The sequence below is a fragment of the Carcharodon carcharias genome, chromosome 10, assembly GCF_017639515.1.
Source record: "Carcharodon carcharias isolate sCarCar2 chromosome 10, sCarCar2.pri, whole genome shotgun sequence".
In the NCBI taxonomy this organism is placed as follows: domain Eukaryota; kingdom Metazoa; phylum Chordata; class Chondrichthyes; order Lamniformes; family Lamnidae; genus Carcharodon; species Carcharodon carcharias.
This window is the reverse complement of record NC_054476.1, coordinates 139513046-139537033: the sequence shown is the minus strand read 5'-3', so window position 1 is coordinate 139537033 and position 23988 is coordinate 139513046. Positions and strand designations below refer to the sequence as shown.

General features: G+C 45.0%; 1 protein-coding gene across 12 annotated transcripts in view; it reads right to left on the bottom strand.

Moving 5' to 3' along the window:
* The window catches only part of ncor1 (nuclear receptor corepressor 1), a 404095-nt gene that overhangs the window by 9827 nt on the left and 370280 nt on the right, over window positions 1-23988 (bottom strand). For 11 of the 12 annotated variants that reach the window (XM_041197143.1, XM_041197144.1, XM_041197133.1 and 8 more), the window contains 3 exons: window positions 15902-16044; window positions 12334-12387; window positions 3387-3407 (listed from right to left, as the gene is read on the bottom strand). In XM_041197143.1, the coding sequence (XP_041053077.1) occupies window positions 3387-3407; window positions 12334-12387; window positions 15902-16044 (218 nt within the window). The remainder of the gene's footprint in view (window positions 1-3386; window positions 3408-12333; window positions 12388-15901; window positions 16045-23988) is intronic. The other variant, XM_041197140.1, reaches the window with a different exon arrangement.

Genomic DNA, 23988 nt, shown 5'->3' with positions numbered 1-23988 from the left:
GAGAGGTCTTGACAGGGTGGATGTGGAGAGAATGTTTCCTCTTGTGGGTGAATCTAGAATTAGGGGTCACTGTTTAAAAATAAGAGGTCACTCATTTAAGACAGAAATGAGGGGAAATGTTTTCTCTTACAGGATCGTGAGTCTTTGAAACTCTCTTCCTCAAAAGGCAGTGGAAGCAGAGACTTTGAATATTTTTAAGGTAGAAGTAGATAAGATTCTTGATTAACAAGGGGCTGAAAGGCCATCAGGGGTAGGCAGGAATGGGGGGCTGGGGTTACAATCAAATCAGCCGTGATCTTATTGAATGGCGGAGCAGGCTTGAGGGGCCAGTTGGCAATCCTGCTCCTAACTTTTATGTTCGTATCATGTCACCCCTAAGTCGTCTCTTCTTCTGGAGAAAAGAACTTCAGCATCTTCAATCTTTCCTGATATTTACATCCTCTCTTCTGCTTCCCTCCTAATTTTTTTCTTGCAAAGTCTCCAGTCCCTCTACATCCTTTTTATAATATGGAGATCAGAACTGTTCATGGTACTCCAAGTGTGGTCTAACCCAAGTTTTTAAAACTCTTTCATGGGATGTGGCTGCACTGGCAAGGCCAGCATTTGTTGCCCTCCCTGATTCCCTCGAGGTGGTGGTGCAGTTAGTTCTATAAAAATTAACATAATTTCCTTGCTCTCCAATTCTATATTCTATCCTGGTTAAAATACACACCCCCACGTATTGGTGAACACAATTCACGGCTTTATGTAAAGGTGCAACGGCATTCAGAATTGAACCCACATATGAACATGCGAATTACGAGCAGGCGTAGACCCTTGAGCCTGCTCTGCCATTTGATAAGATCATGTTGACTCCCTTGTCAATCAAGAATCTAACTCAGACTTAAAAATATTCAATTACCCTGCCTCCATTGCTCTCTCCACATTCTATTAGCCTTTTTGATTAATTTTTGGACTTGTTCACTGGTTTTTATTGATTCCACGTGTGGATACTAAAACCTATCTGCTCGTCCACAGTTCTTAGCTTCTCACCAATTAGAAAAAAACGCTAATTAATATTTCTTGGATCTAAGTAGATGACCTCATACTGCTCCACATTCAACTCTATTTGCCACAGTTTTGGTCCCCTCACTTTATTGATGATATTCTGTAACCTCCTGCTCCCAACCACATTACTTACCATGCCTTCTTTTTTGAAAACTTGGATAACTGTGCCATTATGTTCACTAATGTCCTTTCGGAAAAGAAATCTCCCCTTCTTACCTGGTTTGGCCTACATGTGACTTCAGACCCACAGCAATGTGGTTGACTCTTAGCTGTCCTCTGAAATGGCCTAGCAAGTCACCCAGCTCAAGGGAAATTAGGGATGGCAACAAATGCAGGTCTTGTCAGCGATGCCCACATCCCATGAAAGAATTAAATAAAATCTATATTGCCTTTCCCTGTCACTTCTGCCAAAAAATACATAACCTCACAGTTCTCTGTATTAAATGCCTTCTGCCATTTGTTGGCCCATTCCTGTTGCAGTCAGTTGTGATCTTCCTCACTTTTTGTCACATCTCCAAGTTTGATATTATCAGGAAACTTTGAAATTTTACTCTATGTTCCAATATCCAAGTCACCTAGAGAAACGCCACTGTCTACCAACCTCCAGTCTGAAAACCATTTGACACAACCATTTATCACATGGTCCATCTCCGACACTTCCCTTCTCTTCCTTGACCTCTCTGTCTCCATTTCTGGTGACAGACTGTCTACCAATAATTATTACAAGCCCACTGACTCCACAGCTACCTCGACCACAGCTCCTTACACCCTGCTTCTTGTAAGGACTCCATCCCATTCTCTCAGATCCTTCGCCCCCGTCGCATCTGTTCCAATGATGCTGCCTTCCAAAATGGCGCTTATGACATGTCTTCCTTTATCCTTAACTGAGGGTTCCCCCCACTGTGGTTGACAGGGCCCTCAACCGTGTCTGACCCATCTTCCGTGCCTCTGCCCTCACCCCTTTCCCTCCCTCTCAGAGCCATGATAGGGTCCCCATTGTCCTCACTTTTCACCCCACCAACCTCCGCATTCAACGGATCATCCTCCGCCATTACCGCCAATTCCAACATGATGCCACCACCAAACACATTTTCCCCTCACCCCTCATCCCATCAGCATTCCGTAGAGACTATTCTCTCCGTGCCACCCTAGTCCACTCCTCCATCACCCCCAACTCCTCATCCACTTCCCACGGCACCTTCCCATGCAATCGCAGAAAGTACAACATCTGTCCCTTCACCTCCTCACCATCCAAGGCCCCAAACACTCCTTTAAGGTGAAACAGTGCTTCATTTACACCTCCTTCAATTTGTTCCACTGTATTCACTGCTTCCAATGCGGTCGCCTCTACATTAGGGAGACTAAAAACAGACTGGATGACCGTTTTGCAGAATGCCTTCGCTCAGTCCACAAGAATAACCCAGACTTCCCTGTTGCTTGCCATTTTAACACACCATCTTGCTCCCATGCCACAAGTTTGCCTCCAATTCCTTTAAAAGTAAAAGGTCTAGCGTTTCCATAGTTAATTAAGAGGATCAATGCGCTAGCATGGAATTACCTACATACCACTTACTACCACTGGGGGAAGGCAATCTTAAGAATATAAATCTGCAGAGAGTGCCGTGTGATGTAATGATTGCCTGGACAGTGCTGTTCGTTGTCCCTCAGTCATAGACAGCAATGCACAATACTCCCCGGTGCATACAAGATGGATATTCCCAAGGGGAATGAGGTAATATGACAGTAATCAGTTTCTAACACACCCTGCCACACAAATTACATCCGAACATCTCACCAGGAAATCTGTGATGCTTAAACACACCAGTCAGATACATGTTTTGATTAGTTTGAAAGACAAGGCTATTACTGTTTGCAGGTTGCATTGAACGACATGCTGCGCTCCCAACCCACAAACTGAAAGCAGAATAAATGAGCACAGCAACTGCGGCAAAGGAGGGCTGGTAGACGGTGTCTGGGGTGAGACCAGATGGCTACAGCAGAAACAAATTAGCCTTGAGTGGGTTAGCATTATCACCATGTGGCTTGAATCCACGGATAAGGGAGCAGACAGAACAACCCTCTAGTAACACAGATTCCCCCCACCCATTAACATTTTATTCCTCTTTTGTGGGAGATTAAGAGAACTTGTGAGCAACCTGTGTCTGGCCAATGGATTGCTACCCAAACTTGTTCAATTAGCCCCACGCTCTGGGCAAGATTATAGAGTGAAAAGTGAGGTCAATTATCCCTCTATCTAGCAGTGAAACTAGTTCAGAAAGTACAATTATGATCAGGTTTATCTGAAACTTGTGGCTAGATTGTTAAATAAGATGACGCACCTTTTTTGTACGAAACCACACCTGGGGCAAAAGAAAAAAAGATAATTGGGTTTTAGCAGCTGAAATTTTTACAATTATCTTTTATTTTACAAGATGCACCCACAAAGTTTTGATCTGATGGTATAAAATCAGTACATTTTCACAAATCAATAAATAGCAATCTTCCCAGGTAAACAAGGTTAGCTATACAAGGAGATGGTTACATACTACAAACACACACAAACACCACAGACAGACAGACACTCAGGCAGACAAACACACACATACAAAACCCCTACAGACAGATACGCACACAACATCCACAGACAGACACACAAACAGTCCTACAGACAGACAGGCATACACATGCTTACAGACAGGCACACACACACACAAGCTACAGAGACACACAAACAGTCCTACAGACAGACAGAAACACAGCCTTACAGGCAGACACACACACTGCTGCACACAGACACAAACACACACATTCAGGCAGACACACACATACAGGCCTACAGACAGACAGACAGACACCCCTACAGACAGACACACGCTGCCACAGACAGACAGATACACATAGGCCCTACCCACAAACACACCTACAGACAGACACACCCCTACAGACACACACAAACACCACCTACAGACAGACAGACACAAACACCCCTAAAGACAGACACACAAAACCCCCTTATAGAGACATACCCAACCCCTTCAGGCACAAACCTACGCTTACAGACACACACACCCCTACAGAGACACACACACACACCCCTACAGACAGACACGCACATCCCTCAGACAGACACACACATCCCTCAGACAGACACACACATACACCCCTACAGACACACATACACACCCCTACAGACACACATACACACCCCAACAGACAAACACCCGCCTAGACAGACAGACAGAAGCCCCTACAGACAGAAACCTGCCCCTACAGACAGACACAACCTTACAGACGTACATACACCCTTAGACATACACACACCTCTACAGACAAACATGCCCCTACAGACAGACAACCCCCAGACAGAATCCCCAACTGACAGACACACCCCCTACCAGAGAGATACACACAGTCCCCCTACAGACAGATACACCAACCCAAGACACAAACCACCCCTACGGACACACAGCCGTACAGGCACACACACTCCTACAGGCAGACACCCCTACAGACAGAAACACACTTACAGAGAGAGAGACACACACACACACCTATGGACAGAGACACACACCCTCTACAGGCAGGCAGGCACACCTATAGACAGACTATCACATACCACTACAGACAGAAAGATGCACACCCCCCCTACGACAGAAATACAGCCCTATGGACAAACAAACACACCCCAACAGACATACACAGACCTACAGACAGATACACATACCCCTACAGGCAGACAAGCAACCACCCCAACAGGCAGACACATACACCCCACAACAGGCAGACACATACACCCCACAACAGGCAGACACACAGGAACCCCTAGACAGACACACACACACCCCATACAAACATAACCCTCCAGACAGACACACCCCCCCTACAGACAGACGTATACAGAAACCACTGCTAACCAACACAAACACCCCTACAGACAGACCCCTACAGACAAACACATCCCTACAGATACGCAGACACACCCATGTTCCTACAGACAGACACACATACACCCCGGCAGACTTACACACACCCCTACAGACACATCACAGACAGACACACACATGCTGCTACAGACATATACACAGACACCCCTACAGAAAGACAGACACATAGACACCCCTACAGAGGCACACACACACAGCCCTATGGATTCACACATGTCCCTACAGGCAAAGACACACAACCTACAGAGACACACACAGACCCCTAGAGGCAGACACGCCCCTACAGACAGACAGATGCCCTGACAGACAGACACACGCTGCTACAGACAGAGGCCCTACGAACAGACATACACACAGAAACCCCTACAGGGAAACAGACATACAGGCACCCCTACAGACACACACACACACAGTCCTACAGACACACATGCACAGCCATACAGACACATACACACAGCCCTACAAGCAGACACACACACTCCTACAGACAGACACACATGCCCCTACAGAGACACATCCCTCTATAGACACACATACCCCTAAACACAGACACATACGCCCCTACAGACAGACACATGCCCCTGCACACACACACATATTTCTACAGACACACCCTTATGGATACACACATGCACCTACAGACAGAGACACGCGTACCCCTAAAGACAGACAGATACACACCTCTACAGACATACACATGCCCCTACAGACAGACACATGCCCCTACAGATTCACAGGAACCCCTACACGCATACTCACACCCCTACAGACACACACTACAGGCAGACATGCACACACACCCCTACAGAGAGACACACAAAACCCTACATACAGACACACACACAATTTCCCCACAAGAAACTCACACAACTATAGACAGACACCCCTTTACACACACCCTACAGACAAACTCGCACCCCTACAGGCAGATACACATCACTACAGAGACATGCACACATACCGCTATATACAGACCTGCATGCACACTTCTACAGAGAGACACACGCACCCCTGCAGACACACACATGCCCCTACAGACAGACATACTCCTACAGGCAGACACATGCCTCTACAGACAAGACGGATACACACCCCTACAGACAGACACATACGCGCCGTTACAGAGAGGCTCTACAGACAGACATACACACAGACATCCCTACAGGCACACATGCACAGCGCTACAAACAGATACATACACACAGCCCTACAAACAAACACACAGCCCTACAAACAGACACATACGCTCCTACAGACAGGAAGCCACACATACACACCCCCACAGACAGGCAGACACACACACACCCCCACAGACAAGCAGACACACACACATCCCCACAGACAGGCAGACACACAAACCCCTATAGAGACATACCCCAACAGACACACACCCTGACAGCAAGACAGACACACACTCCTGGACTGACACACTTCTGGACTGACACATGCACATACCACAACAGACAGGCATGCACACACACAAATCTATAGAGACACATGCACCCCCACAGACACACACACGCACCCCCACAGACAGACACACACAGACCACTACAGAGACTCACACACACCCCTACAGCAGAAAGACACACACATTCCTAAAGACACACCTCCAACAGACAGACCCACCCTACAGGCACACTCACACCCCTACAGACAGACAGACACACAGACACTGCTACATGCAGACATGTGCACACACCCCTACAGAGAGGCGCACACACAGCTCTACAACACACACACAACACTACAGACACACACCCCTAGAGACAGACATACTCCCACAGTCAGACACACATAGGCCACTACAGACAGCCCTACGGATATGCACAAACTCCTACAGACAGACACACGCCCCTACAGATGCATGCCCCTGCAGACAAACACACCCTGACAGACACCCCAGACACACAAACCCCAAAAGACACACACACCCCTACAGCCAAACACACACCCTGACAAATACACTCGCTGACAGACACAGGCATACACCCCAAAAGACACACAAACCTACAACAGACACACTCACTCCTACAGACACCCCTACAGTCAGACAGGCACGCGCACTTGACAGACACACACGCATGCACCCCCCCCCAACAGACACATACACAGCCTCCCCAGACACACACGTACCCCCAGACAGACACACACACACACGTACCCCCTCCAACAGACAGACACACACTTGCCCTGACAGTTACAGACACACCCATGCCCCTACAGGCAGACACACACACAGAACCCTACAGACAGACACCCCTACAGAGAAACCCCCCTACAGACACACACCCCCTTTAGACAAACAGACACACAAATCCCTACAGACGGACACACGCAAACCACTGCAAACAGATACACAAACCCAGTGCAGAGAGTTTCCCCCCTATAGACAGACAGACCCCTACAGACACATTCCTGCAGAGAGAGGCACCCCTATAGACACACACACACCCTTACAGAATGACACACGCCCCTACAGACAGCCCTACAGACAGCCACATCACTACGGATACACACATGCCACTACAGACAGAGACACACATCCCTACTCCTACAGACAAACACACACATACACCCCTACAGATACATCCCCCTATAGACAGATGCACCCCTACAGATATGCAGGCAGACACAGACCTACAGACACATACATGCTCCTACAGACAGGCACACGCCCCTACAGACAGAGACACACACACAAATGCTGCTACAGACAGGCAGAGGGCTTACAGATAGGCATACATGGAGACACCCCTATAGATAGACACACAGACACCCCTACACACACACACACCCACACACAGCCTTGCAGACAGACAGACACACACAGTCCTACAAACACAGACATACTTCTACTGACAGACACACCTCTACAGATACACACATGCCCCTACAGATAGAGACACACACCCCTATAGACACACATACCCCTAAAGACTGACAGGCACCCCTACAGACATGCACGTATGCTCCTACAGACAGACAGACTCATAGGAACCCCAACAGACAAACACCCCCACCCACAGACACACCCCCTGACAGACAGACACACGCCCCCTGACAGACAGACACACGCACAACACCTCCCCGACAGACACACACCCCCGCCGACAGACACATTCACACCCCCCGATAGACACACACACCCGACAGACACACACACACACCCGACAGACACACACACACCCCCTGACAGACACACACACACACCCCCCCGACAGACACACACACACACACCCCCGACAGACACACACACACACCCCCCCGACAGACACACACACACCCCCCCCGACTGACACACACACACCCCCCCCCCGACTGACACACACACACCCCCCCGACTGACACACACACACACCCCCCCGACAGACACACACACACACCCCCCCCGACAGACACACACACACACACCCCCACACCCCCCAACAGACACACACCCCCCAACACACACACAATACATACCCCTCGACAGACACACACACACACACACCCCCCGACAGACACACACACACACCCCCCGAGCGACACACACACACACCCCCCGAGAGACACACAAACACACCCATTGACAGATGCACAGACACCCCTCCGACAGAGATCCCCCCGACGGACACAGCCCCCGACAGAGACACACACACCATGCGACAGAGAGAGGCACACACACATGCTCCCCGTCAGACATGCATACACACACTCCCCAATAGGCGCGCACGCGCACACACCCCCCCAACAGGCGCGCATGTGCACACAACCCCCGACAGGCGTGCACACACCCCCCCGACACGCTCGCACGCACACCCCTCCCCCCACAGACACACAACCCCACAAACACACACACGCCCCCACTGCACACAGATACACACACACGTCACCAACGACACACACGTCGCCAGCGACACACACACACATCGTCAACGACACACACACCCACGCACGTCGACAACGACACACACACACACACGTCCCCAACGACACACAGACACACACACGTCCCCAACGACACACACCCACGTCCCCAAAGACACACACACACATGCCCCTGATACACACACACTCACACGTCCCCAACAACACATGCACACGTCCCCAACGACACATGCACACGTCCCCAACGACACACGCACACGTCCCCAACGACACACGCACACGTCCCCAATGACACACGCACACGTCCCCAATGACACACACACACGCATGTCCCCAACGACACACACACACGCACGTCCCCGACACACACACACTCACGTCCCCAACGACACACGCACACGTCCCCAACGACACACGCACACGTCCCCAACGACACACGCACACGTCCCCAACGACACACGCACACGTCCCCAACGACACACGCACACGTCCCCAACGACACACGCACACGTCCCCAACGACACACGCACACGTCCCCAACGACACACGCACACGTACCCAATGACACACGCACACACACACATCCCCAATGACACACACACATACACTCGTCCCCAACAACACACACGCACACACACGTCCCCTATGGCACACACACATACACCCCGCCACGACCACACACACACCCCCCTCAAGACATTCACACACCACCCCCTCACAGACCACTACAGGCACACACACCCCCCTACAGACACCGCCCCACGCATCCCACCCCCTTCAGACAGACCGACCCAGACACGCCCCTGCCCCCCTTATACAGACCATTATACATATTCCTATAGACAGACCGACATGCATATCCCTTTACAGAGAGACCTACACATACACCCTCCCCCTACTAAGACTGCCACACATGACCCCCTACACATTCATACACTAGAGGCATGCAACACCTAGATATACACACACACACATATCAATTGCAGATATGCTCTATGGGAACCAGAGACCTACCAAAGAAATGCAGGGAAAATAAAATTGGGGGCCTGAAAAATTCTGGTCCTCTGGGCAATGTGCAAGGCAGCGATTGGGTGCAGTTGGTAAGCTGCCTGCTCCATGACTGTGATTGGTAGTGCATTGTCTTGCAGGGATAATTTGGTGAGGTGGCTTAATTTTATCTCAACCTTATGCAGGATATTTCCTGTTTTTGATGGTGCTTGCAATTGTCGGCTGTTATCCCATCAGTCCCCTCAGAACAATATTAGCTTGTACTTATATAATGTTTTTAATGTACTAAAATGTTCCAAGGTGCTTCACAGGAATGTTATAAAGCAAAAGTAGACACCGAGCCACATAAAGCAATATTAGGCAGAATGCCAAAAGCTTGGTCAAAGAGGTAGGTTTTAAGGAGTGTCTTAAAGGAAGAAAGAGAGGTAGAGAGGTTTAAGGAGGGAATTCCAGAGTGTAGGGCCTAGGCAGCTGAAGGTATGGCTGCTAATGGTAAGGTGATTTAAATAGGAGGTACACTGGAAGCCAGAATTGGAGGAGTGCAGCTATCTTGGAGAGTTTGGGGACTGGGGGAGATTACAGGGAAAGGGAGGTAGCAAGGACATGGATGGTTTTCAAAACAAGGATTATAATATTATAATCAAGATGTTGCTTAATCGGCAGTCAGTGTTGGTTAGGGTGCGCAGAGGTGATGGGTGAAAGGGATTTGTTGAGCTCAGTGTGCCACTGAATACAAAAACAACTGCAGCAACTTGCCAAGGCTCCTATGAATGCACCTTCCAAACCTGCAGCCTCTACCACCTAGAATAAAGGCAGCAGATGCACGGAAATACCACTGCCTCACACACCATCCTAAATTGGAACTATATTGTTCCTTCACTGCCACTGGCACTTCTTTCCTAACGGCACTGTGGGTGTACCTCACGGACTGCAGCAGTTCAAGAATATGGCTCACCATCAACCTCTCAAGGACCTATCCAGGGACAGCCACATCTCATGAATGAATAAAATAAAGTTACAAAGAAGTATTGGCCAAAGGCTGGATGGTCATAAGGAATCATTTGGAAATAGTAACTTGGACAGGATTTGTACTGGACTTGGTTTTTCACTGGTCCAGACACGAGTGAGGGTTGGGGACTCCAAATTCGAGCTTGTGTTGCGAAAGCTGTCTCAGAGTTCCCACAGTGTCTCTCTGAATGGTCTGCGTGAGATTGTGAACTCATGGTGTGAGCCGCAATGTGAACCTGTCCTCGACATGGATGCAAAACTTGAAGTTTCACTGTGCTGCAGCTGGCAGCTTTACTGCAGGAAACATTTTGTGTTGACATATGGATTGCACCTGGACTATAATTGAGGCAGCTCACTGGGCCTGGCTCTCCCTAAAGGAACTGCTGCTCAATACAGTGCTTCACACATAATGCATCCGTCACACTAGAGGCTATTACACAAAATTAGTGCTCATGGGATTGAGGGTAATACATTAGCATTGACAGAGGGGTGGTTAACAGGCAAAAAACAGAGAATAGGAGTACACAGGTCATTTTTGGATTGGTAGGCTGTAGTTAGTGCTGGGGACTCAACTACTTACTATCTATATTAATGACTTAGATGAGGAGACCGAGTGTAATGTATCCAGGTTTACTGATGGTATAACATTGAGATGGGAAGGTAAGCTGTGGGAAGAGCATAGAGACTACAAAGGAATATGGTCAAGAAGGTGGCAGATGGAATGTGGAGAAGTGTTATGAAAAATAGAAGAGCAGAATATTTACTAACTGGTGAGAGACTGGGGAATGTTGGTATTCAGAAGAATCTGGGGCTATTGTACAAGACTCACAGAAAGTTAACATGCAGGTGTAGCAAGCAGTTAGGAAAGCAAATGGTAAACTAACCTATATTACAAAGGGATTGGAATACAAGAGCAAAAAAAGTCTTACTAAAATTAAATAGGGCCTTGGTGAGTACAGTTTTGGTCTCCTTATCTAAGGAAGGATATAAGTGCCTTAGGGGAAGTGCAACTAAGATTCACTAGACTGATTTCTGGGATGAGAAGATTGTCCTATGAGAAGAGATTGGTGGACCAGGTCTACATTCCACAGAATTCAAAAGAATGAGAGGTGATCTTACTGAAACATATAAAATAAAATTCTTAAGTGCTTGACAAGGTAGATATTGGGAGGATGTTTCCCCTAGCTGGCGAGTTTAGAACTTGGGGTCAGAGTTTCAGGATAGGGGTTCAACCATTTCGGACTGAAATAAGAAATTTCCTAACTCAGAGTGTTGTGAATCTTTGGAATTCCCTACCCCAGAGGACTGATAGATTTGTAGATACTAAGGAAATAAAGGGATATGGGGATAGTGCAGAAAGGAGGAATTGAGGAAGATCAGCCATGATCTTAAAGAATGGTGGAGCAGGCTTGAAGGACTAAACAGCTGAATCCTGCTCTTATTTCTAAGACCTTACCTGATGACGTGACCGCAGGTAAGTTAAATATCTCGGTCCCAGGCTGAGCATTAGCTGAAAGTAAAAAGAGAACTCATTAGTGTGCGACCACATAGTCCAACTGAAGAGCCAAACACCACAGCCCAGGAGATAAAGTTTATTCTGAAATTATTTATCCTCTGATTATGCCTGTCCTACTCATGACCTAATCAGGCTGTACTGAGATGATGGGCACTTGATTCTGCTCTGTACCACCCGAATGGTCCTGCAAGGAGCAGGCAACTTCCTAAAGGTCGTGTCTGGCCACCCTCATAACCATTGGGTGAGCACCCTGAAGTGCAAATTCTAATGGTGGGGTTTCTGCTGCAAGGGTGCGGTGCAAATAATCTAGAATGAAGTCTAAATGCCACTCAGCCCCAATTTGGTATCCAGCACTCCCATTTCATTTACAAGAGTCAAGTACTGTGAAACTAAACTCTGCCCCACTCTCACTGATCATTTTATCTCTACTACCTCCCACTATATCACAGACGTTTCCTTTTGTTCTTCCACATCATCTCCCCTGTAGTTGCTTACAATCTTTTTTTTATTCATTCATGGGATGTGGGCATTGCTGGATAGGCCAGCATGTATTGCCCATCCCTGTTTCATTTATTGGCCACCTGTTTCATCTCTAACTTTTATCTAGTTCTGAGGCAAGGTCCTTGACCTGAAACATTAACTCTGTCTCTCTCTCCACAGGTGCTGCTAGATCTGCTGAAAATTTCTGACATTTCCTGTTTTTATTGCAGATTTCCATCATCATAGTATTTTGCTTTTGAACATGAGGTACTGAATGGGCTCTTCCTGTCCCTGTTTAATACTGCCTAGAGACTAGGCACATGGAACAGATGCTGCACTGTTACTTTTCAAAGACAAGTTTAAATGCCTTGTTTGTTCTTCCAGAGGACAAAGTGTACTAAACCACTGCTCACATTAAAGTGTGCATGCAAGCTTTCACCAGAATAGCATCTGAAAGTACATGCCTGATTAGAATCTGTAAGGAGCCGCATTTTCCATGCACTATGTATCTATGCAAATTCTCAGCCCCTGTATTCGGTGGCAGGGAATTAAGAAGTATAATTATTTTCTGAAGTTACTTGACCAAGTCTTAGGGAGTAACTGTTAGCAAGCTATTCACCCGTGGAGTCCTGATCATTCCCAGTCTCCACAAATACACCCTTCACCAGTAGAAGAGACGCCCCAAGTATCCTGGTACATCAATTGCTCAATCAACATTAAGAAAACAGATTATCTGATTATTAACTTTTTAAAAACACTAAAATTATTATAGGGATGTGGGTATTCTTGGCAAAACCAGTATTTATTGCCCTAACTGTTCTCGAGAAGGTGGAAGTGAGCCACCTTCTTGAGTATAACCAAGTGGCTTGTTAGACCATTTCAGAGGGCAGTTAAAAGTCAACCACATTGCTGTTGGTCAGGAGACACAGGTAGGCCAGACTGGGTAAGGGTGGAAGATATCCTGCCATAGAGGGTATTAATGAATCAGATGGGTTTAACAACCAACCAGCAGTTTCAATGTCATCATTAATGACGATTGTTTTTCATTCCAGATTTACATAATTAACAGAATACCAATTCCCCAGCTACTATGGTGGGATTTGAATTCATGTCTTTGGATTGTTAATCTAGGTCTCTAGATTACTAGTCCAGTAACACAACCACTATGCTACTGTACCCAATTAGTGGGATTTTGCTGTGCATAAATTGGCGGCCAAGCTAGTTTACATAAAACAGCGACTACACTTCAAAAGTGACTCATTGGCTGCGAAGTTCTTTGAATTGTGCTGTGGACTTCAAGGGTGATGTTTAACAATGTAAATTCTTCCTAAATGGGGTCAGCTAACTTGACAGCTTCCCCAAACACTGGGACGTTCCTCCATTACATTCTTCACAAACTGTAAGCAAATCCTTCCAAACATTTGCTGCAATTCAGTTACCTTTTAGATCAAATAACCTATGCAGTTTGGTAGCACTTATTACCTCTTCACATTATTCATTCCCCTCCCACTATTTTAATCTTTATATACAAACAGAGTAATAACCAGGCAGAGTAAATCCTCTGAAACAAACAGGGTTAGAATAGGAACAAAAACAGAAAATGCTGGAAATACTCGCAGGCCTAGCAGCAACTGTGGAGGGAGAAACAAAGTTAACGTTTCGATTCCATATGACCCTTCTTCAGAACTTACGGACTCAAAACGTTAACCCTTTTTCTCTCCACAGATGCTGCTAGACCTGCTGAGCTTTTCCAGCATTTTCTGTTTTTGTTTCAGATTTTGTTTTCTGTTTCAGATTTCCAGCATCCATAGTATTTTGCTTTTATCTTAGGATTAGAATAGAACTGACTCCTTTCATCCTAACCTGTCATAGGAGTCAGCATGTGTTGGTAGTGTGTGCAGGCTTACATAAGGTCTAAGGTTGATAAACAAGATGAAATGCCTTTTCTGTCAATGTGTCAGTCAAACTCTGATATAATTATTATTGCTGTTCAACCATGCCTCAAAGACATTTACATCCTTGTGTCGATTTTAATTTACACCAAACACTACCTCACCTGCTACCTCAGCCAAGCTTGAAACTGAAGCCACTGCTGGTGGACACTGTGGTCTGCTGTGACTAGAAGATATATTGTTTCATCTATCACTGTGATACTGTGTCATGTACACACAGGCCCTGCTCAACTGTCAACGTAAGTACACAAATAACACTCCTTCAATACTGCTGCTCTCTAGTGAACAAACCACAATTCAAAATAGGCTAGGACATTGCTGCACATTAGAAATTAATGAAGGATGATTGTCTCCTGTTTCAAGGCCAAATACAGGATCATACACTACCCAGTAGGATTACAAAAAAACACAATCTCCCAGCAACTGCACACACAGCCTGGCCAAGCGTGTAAATCAGTCTGATATTGGGATCTTGACTGATTTTGTTTGGGATTGACTGCATGATTGGATAATCACTAACAATTGATACTTCATGGCCACTCATTCCGTTCCATGAAACAAAGCTTGTTATAGTTAACGAAGGGGTGGATTTAATTAAGGTACGGTGGAACTGTCAGCTTCCTAAGCCATATTCAACAGAGAATAAGATTAAAAAGCACAATTCCTGTAGCCCATGGTCCCAGCTTCCCGTCAGGAACAGTGACTATGTATGGCCTGGGAAGGAAATTTGTGCACAGAGATTGAATATTGACCTTCATTTTTTCCCCTCAACATACAGGAATTATTCTGCAACCCTAGTTAAACACTTAGTCGAGAACACCTGACCTGCAAGTGGTAACAACATCAACTTGTGTCAGCTAAATGAAGCCCTCGCTTACCTGACAGTTCTGGCCTCCATGAAGAGTTACACAGAGACAGCCTGCCTAGTAACCAATGTCCATACAATACAGGCCATCACACATAATTTTGTCTGCAAGATTCCTGTTTGCATGGGGAGGTTGGAAGAATGAGGAAGCATGTGTTCTTTTCAACTTATCAGGGTGGAAAGTAAGGTAAGGGAGAACAGGCCGACTTACCAATGTCAGAATCCCCGCCACCAGAGGAGTTCAACTTACGAAATATCTCCTGCTTCTTTGACTTCACCATTGGTGAAGTGCTCTCTAGTTTAGTGAAGAATGCTGGCAAATAGCCCACATGCCCTGGAGATCGCGCCTCATTCCTGGAGAGAGAATACAGCAACATTGTCAGCCATAAAATAGGAACCTGATGTTCAGAGAATATAACCATGTCACTCCTTGCTGGGGGAGACTGTGAAATAATGAGATCACACTGACTCAACTACGCTTTTTTGGTTCTATATCAGTGTTAAAATGAAAAGAAGCAGATTTACAGCCAGGCAGCAGGTTCTAGTGCAAGAGAGACAGTCAAAGGAAAACTGAGCAGTAATTGTACAATGGGGAACCTTCAAAGAGGAGATGATTCAGGTAAAGTAGACACATTCCATGAGGGGGAAAGAAAGGATATCCAAAGCTAGAGCTCCCTGGATGTCTAACGATGTAGAGGTTAATTAAGACAATTGAAAGGTTCATAATTCAGTTGAGAAACAAGCTAAATGTAAAAAGTACAGAGGAGATATAAAAAGGGTAGCAAGAGGGACAAAAGAGAGTATGAGAATAGATTAGCAACTAACATAAGAGGGATCTTTAAGGTCTTCTGTAAACACATCAATAGTAAAAGGGTAGTCAATGAAAGGGTGGGGTCAAGTAGGAACTGAAAAGGAGATCTTCTTTTGGAGGCAGAGGGCATGGCTGAGATGTCCAATGAGCACTTTGTATCTGTCAATGAAGAATCAATTGCACTGATAGGTGTAGTCTACAGACACCTAATAGTTGAAGGGAGGTGGAGGAAGAAATATGCAGACAAATTAGGGAATTCAGTTAAAAAACAGAATAGACATGGTGGATTTTAACCATCCTGTATATTAATTGGACAGAAGAGGTGTGTAAAGGGGATAAGGGAATGGAACTTCTACAGGACTCCTTTCTAATCCAATATGAAAAAAAGCCTAAGAAGGCTGGTTCGCTATTGGCTCTAGTAATGGGGAATGAATCAAAGCAGATAAGAAAAATAAAAGTAGGGGAACATCTTGGCAATAGTGACTATAATACACTTTAAGATGATGATAGGGCGTAAGTATGAAGAAGACCAAGTTAATAGATTGGAGAAAAGCTGATTTTGAGGGGCTAAGAATACAACTTGGGAAAATAAAGTGGGAACAGTATTGGCAAACAACGATGTAGAAGAACAATGAAAAATAGTTAAAATGGTTTTCAGAGTGCAGGAAAATTATATTTCACTTAAAAGGGAAGAGTAAATTAAATACTAGTGAGACTCTGTGGATGTATAAAGACATAAGGGATCAACTGAGGCTTAGGAAAAAGGCAAACATAAGTACATAGATAACAAAAGAACGCACGGGCAGGATTTTTCCCTTGGCATGTGCCTGACATGCCCGAGCATAAAATAGCGCACAATGACATCAGGCGAGCGTCCTGATGTTATTGCGCACTCGTGCGATATTTCAGTCGGCGGGTGTGTGCAAAAGTCGGCAGCTTGCCTGCTGATAATTAAGAGACCTATTAAGGCCATCAATGTATTAATTAACATGGATTTTTTGCTGCCTGTCCAACATTACGGTTGGCGGGCGGGCGAATCAGCCAGGCGGCCTTGGGATTTTTGAGGAAACCTCATCCAAGGGTGGGATGAGGATTCCGATATAAATTTTTAAAAATGAAAATGTCTAGGCAGAATTTTTACAATCTGTATGTTTAGGTGAGTGAGTCTGATGTGTGGACATTTTTTCGCAATTTAAAACTTTCATTTCATGGTTTCAAATTATTCAGCACCCAGAGGCAGCTCTCTGCCCTTAGGAAGCTTTCAATGCGCCGACTTCAGCGCTTACCCTCCTTCCACCCCCACTCTGGCAGCGTTGAGTCTTTCAATGCGTGTTTCACACTGGCCGGCCAATTAACAGCCGGGGGCTGATCGCAGGCGGTGGACCATTTCCCAGCTGCTCCCAGGCCCACCTGCCTGAAGACCTCAAAATTCAGCCCCATGTAAAATGAGAATATTAAGAGACAAGGAGAGAAGTAAAAAAAAACAATTAGGAAGGCAAAGAGGAATTGTTAAACTAAATTATCAAGGAACATAAAACAAAATAGCAAAATATTTTATAGGCACATTAATAAAAAAGACAGCCTGTGATGAGAATAGGAGGGATAGAGGGGACAATGCCACAGGTAACAATAGAGAAACTGCAGAAATGTTAAAAGATTATTTTGCTTCTGTATTTACCAGGGAGATGGGGCAGGTAGACAAGATGTTGAATAATGAGATGAACAATGAGATAGGTGCATTTAAAATTTAAAAATGGGGAAATATTGAATAAACTTATCAAACTCAGCATAAAGTTCCTGGTCCGAATGGATTACAGTCAAGTATTTTAAAAGAATCTAGGTAAGAGATAGAAGAGACATTACCATTCACATTTAATAATTCATTAGAAAATGATATAAGATTGGCAGGAGAGCTAATGTAAATCCTATATTTAAGAAGGGGGACAGAACATGTCCAGGTAATTATTGACCGGACAGCTTAACATCAGTGGTAGGAAAATAATGGAATCCCCATGAAAGGAGGGAATAGAAGAACATCTAGAAATGAGAGATATAATGGATCTCAAAGGGAAAACCTGGCTTGACTAACCTTACTGAATTTTTTGAGGTGTTAAGATTGAGTAGATAACGGTAATGTAGTAGATGTAATTTATCTGGATGTTCAAAAGGCCTTTGATAAGGTGTACCATAATAGAATAATGAACGAGGTCAGAGAATGTGGAGTCAGGGGACAAGTGGCAGACTGGATTGCTAGCTGGCTTTAAGACAGAAAAGCAGAGAGTGGGAATAAAGGGTCATTATTCAGAGTGGCAGAAGGTGAGAAGTGGAGTTTCACAAGGATCAGTGCTGGAAACACTGCTGTTCACAATTTACATTAATGATTTGGACTTTTGGAATAAAAAACACAATTTCTAAATTTGTGGATGACACCAAATTGGGAAATTGCAGTGGACCTAGTCACAATCTTCCAATCCGCTTCGCATATGGGGGCGGTGTCACAGGATTGCAAACATTACACACCGATTAACAAGGGAGAGAGGAATAAACTCAGCAATTACAGGCCAGTCTCCCTAACTTTGGTTGTTGGGAAACATTTAGAGACAATAATCCATGATTAAATTAATCAGCATTTGGAAAAATATGACTAATAAATGAAAGTCAGCACAGATTTGTTAACTCTCTGAAGTAACAGAAAGGGTCGATGCTGTATATATGGACTTTCAAAAGACACTTGACAAAGTATCTCATAATAGACTTGTTAGCGAAATTAAAACCCATAAGAATTAAGCGACAGTGGCAATGTAAATTGGCTAAGGGACAGAAAGAAGAGAATAGTGAAGAACAGTTGTTTTATTCAAACTGGAGGGACAGTGGTGCTCTCCATGGGTCAGTATTTGGCCCACTGCTTTTTTGATGTATAATAATAATAATGTGAATTTGAGTATACAGGGCATAATTTCAAAGCTTGCGGTACAAAACTGCAAAATATAGTAACAATGAGGCAGATAGCAACAGAATTCAGGAAGACATAGATTGCAAAATTTAACACAGAAATTTGTGAAGTATTTGAAGGAAGATTGAGGAGAGACAATTGAAACTTAATGACACAATTTTAAAGGGAGTGAGGGAACAAAGAGACTTGGGGGTGTATGCACAGAAATTTTTGAAGGCAGCAGGGCATGCTGAGAAGATTGTTAACAAAAAGTAAATGTGATCCTGGCTTTATTAATGAAGAATTAGAACACAAAATCATGTTTGTTGTTCCTCTGGAGGGTCAGAAACTACACTGGGACTCTGGAAGGGCCTCCTCTGCAATTGGCGAGAGGCGGTTAAGCAGTAAACTAGCTCAGATTTTGCAAGAGTTGAGCGCAATGCTATATTCCTGTAGTTGCCACGGTTAGACTTGTTTTCTTTCTTGAAGACTGTAATCATTATGACCTCTCTAAGGTCACTTGGAATTTCTTCATTCCGCCAGAGCTTCATGAACAGGGCATTTGTCTAAGAATCAGTGTCTCCCCTCAATGTTTCAGTACTTCCCCAGGGATATTGTCAGGACAAGAAGCTTTGTTGTTTTTCCAATCGTTGACAGTAGTTATCACTCTGTTGAGCATTGGATCGTTGTCTAGCTCACCTCTGATTGTATGTTATGGGAGGTTCCCCAGCAGGCACATGTCCACTGTGGAATTCTGATTGGGTAGTTCTACAATGCGCTCTTTCCAGCAGGTATTGACTGTGTTTGTGAGGAGAGTCTTGCCATCTTTGGATCTGACCGATGTTGGTCTATCTGTTGAGGGTCCATAGGTTTCTTTTGTTTGCCTTGAAAAAGGCATGCATGTCAGCGAGGAGTTCAATTTCCTAGTCTTCTCTGTCCATCATTTGTTCTTCAAATCGCAGTTCTTCTTTGAACTTGAATTGAGATTCATGGTGAAATGTTGGAAGATGTCCCTCACTTCCCATATCCTGGAAGCTATCTAACCCAAAAAGCTGACATTGATGAAGAGATACATCACTGAGTATAAGCTGCTAGCTCAGCTTATGGTAAATTACATACTTGAGTTTCAGAATTGTGACTTCAGATGAAGCACTAAACTCAAAGTCTATCTATCGGGTAGTGGTTCTGTCCAAGCTTCTTTATGACACTGAAGCTTGAACAACTTATAGATGCCACATCAAGATCCTAGTACAACATCATCAACTCTGACTTAGAAGGATCTTGCGAATCAAGTGGGAGGACAAAAGAACAAACAAGAGCATCCTCCAAGACATACATACGTCAAGTATAGAGGCCATGAAAATCTCACATTAGCTGAGAGCTGAGGTGGATGTAACAGATTGCCAGAATGCCCGACTCAACAATGCACAAACAGGTGATTGACTCAGAGCTATGCCAGAGAGCCCATTCATTCGGGGGCCAAAGGAACTGTTTGAAAGACAATCTCAAAGCCTCCATTGAAGGTCTACTCTATTAACATCAACACATGGGAAGCAGATGGCTAACTGCAACCAAAATGGCAATCCATCATCAAAAATAGTCTAAAGACCTTTCAATTAACAAGAGCAATCACTGTGAGAGAACAGCGAGAGAAACAAAAAGGGCCAGCTGCGCAATGCAACAACCTGCCATTACTTCGACTTACCAACAACCAATATCCTCACTGTGGGAGAGCCTGTAAGGCTATGATAGGGATTGTAAATCATCTGTGAACTCACAGCAACACTGATACTTCATTTAAAGCCAGCCAACCGCAAGGAGAATCATCCTCGACATGAGAGATTACCGATGATGGGAGTGCAAAAGCAAGGAAATTACGCTAAAGCTTTATAAAATGCTAGTTAGGCCTAGCTGGAGTATCGTGTCTAATTCTGGACACCACACTTTAGGAAGGATGTCAAGGCCTTGGAGAGGATGCAGAAGAGATTTAATAGAATGTTACCAGGGATGAAAGATCCCAATTATATGGATAGACAGGGCAGCTGGGATTGTTCTCCTACAGCAGAAAAAGTTAAGAGATTTGACAGAGGTGTTCAAGATCATAACATGACAGTGATAAAGCAAATAAAGAGAAACTATTTCCAGTGGCAGAAGCATTGGTAACCAGAAGGCACATATTTAAGATGTGCAGCTGAGGAAACTAAGTGCAGACTTGGAGTTAGGTGAGAGGGGGAGTTTGGTGAGGGGGTGCAGTTTGGTGACGGGGGGAGGGGGTGTTTATTTCCTTTTTCTATCTTTCTCACCGTGTTGGATTGAGTGGCTAAGGTTTAAAATAGTGTAATTGGTGGTAAAGTTAATAAAATATATAAAAAAGCAATATAAATAAGTGAATAATATAAATAAGTAATTATTTTAAACACATCAAGGATGGCAGGACAGATGATGTGTCAAGGCTGTAGCATGAGGAAGCTCCTAGCAAACATTATGATCCAGGGCAAACACATCTGCAGTTAAGTGTTTGGAGCTCAAGGAACTTCAGCTCAGAGTCATTGAGCTGGAGGCTGAGCTGCAGACATTGCAACACATCAGGCAAGGGGGAAGTTACCTGGGTGCCTTGTACCAGGAGGTAGTCACACCCCTTAGGATATGATCTTCTGATTTGGTCAGTGACAGGGATAGGGTGTTGTGACTACAAGTGAGGCAGGTAAGGGGACCCAGAGGGTAGGAGTGGAGGAGTGTGAGCCTTTGCAATTGTCCAGCAGGTTTAAGGTTCTCTTAGCTTGTTTGGATGAAAGGGGGGACTGCAGGGTGGATGAGCAAACTGACCATGGCACCGTGGTACAGGAAGCCGTTCAAGTAGGGGGAGAAAACAGGAATGCAGTGGTAGTAGGGGCCAGTGAGGGGAATTGACACTGTTCTCTGCAGCAAAGACCAAGAGTCCAGATGACTGTGTTGCTTACCTGGTGCCAGGATTCGGGACATCTGCTCAGGGCTGGAGAGGAACTTGCACTGGGAGGGGGAGAATCTGGTTGTTGTGGTCCATGTAGGTACCAACAACACAGGCAGAACTAGGAAAGAGGTTCTGCATAGAGAGTATGGGGAACTAGGCATTAAATTAAAAAGCAGAACCTCAAAGGTTATAATCTCTGGATTACCACGTGAGTCGTGTGCAAATTGGCATAGGGTACATAAAATTAGAGAGATGAGTACATGGCTCAAAGGCTGGTGTGGGAGAAGTGGGTTCCGGTTTGTGGGGCAAAGGCTCCAGTATTGGAGAAAGTGGGAGCTGTACTGTTGGGATGATCTATACCTGAAATGTGCTGGGGCCAGTGCTCTTGCAAATCGCATAACTAGGGAAATAGAGGGGGTTTTAAACTAAATAGTGGGGTCAAGGGATCAAATGTGGAAAGATACAGTATATCAAAGAGCAGAGACAAGGTATGAGAGGAGAACAGTAATATGGAAAATGAGAGTCGGAGAATGGCAGGAAGGGAGAGAGAGAAAAAAACCTATGAATGCACCAAGAATCAACACTAGATATTATGTGGATGACAAAAAGAAAAAACTAAAATAAATGAACTGATAGCACATATTGAAGCAAATAAATATAATCTGATAGTCATTATGGAGATGTGGCTGCAAGATGACAAGGATTGGATCCTGAATATTGACGGGGGTGGGGGGGGTGGTGGTGGTATATGACATTCAAGAAGAATAGGAAGCTAGGTAAAGCTGGAGGGGTAGCACTGTTAATCAAGAATGGCATTTGTGCAGTAGTTAGGGATGACCGTGGTTCAGGAGATCAGGATGTAGAATCGGTTTGGGTGGAGATGAGGAACAGTAGTGGAAAGAAATCACGAGTAGGAGTGGTCTATAGGCTCTCTAATAGTACCCACAATGTACAACAAGGTATACAAGAAGAAATATTGGGTGCTTGTGATAAAGGGACAGCAATAATCAAGGTGACTCTACATATAAACTGGAAAAATCAGATTGGCGGTAGTAGCCTGGGGAGCAGTTCTTAGAATGCTTTTGAGATAGTTTCTTAGAGCAGCACATTCTGCAAACAACCAGAAAGCAGGTTATGTTAGACTTGATATTGTGTAATGTGACATGATTAATTAATGACCTCAGGGTAAAGGCACCCCTAGGTAGCAGTGACCACAATATGATTGAATTTTGCATCCAATTTGAAAGGGGGAAGAGTGGGTCTAAGACTAGTATTTTAAACTTAATTAAGGGCAACTATGTGGGCATGAAAGCTGAGCTAGCTGAAGTTAAATGGGAAACTAGGCTAGGGGGCAGATCAATAAGAAGCAGTGACAGACATTTAAGAGGATAGATCAATAGAGCAGTGGAAGACTTTTAAGGGGACATTTCAGAATGCTGAGAATAAGTATATTCCTACTATAAAGAAAAATTCTAAAGGGAGGACCCACCATCCGTGGTTAACTAAAGAAGTTAGGGAAAGCATCAAACTTAAGTAAAAAGCATATAACTGTGCAAAGATGAGTGGCAGGTCAGATGATTGGTCAGAATATAAAGAACAGTAGAG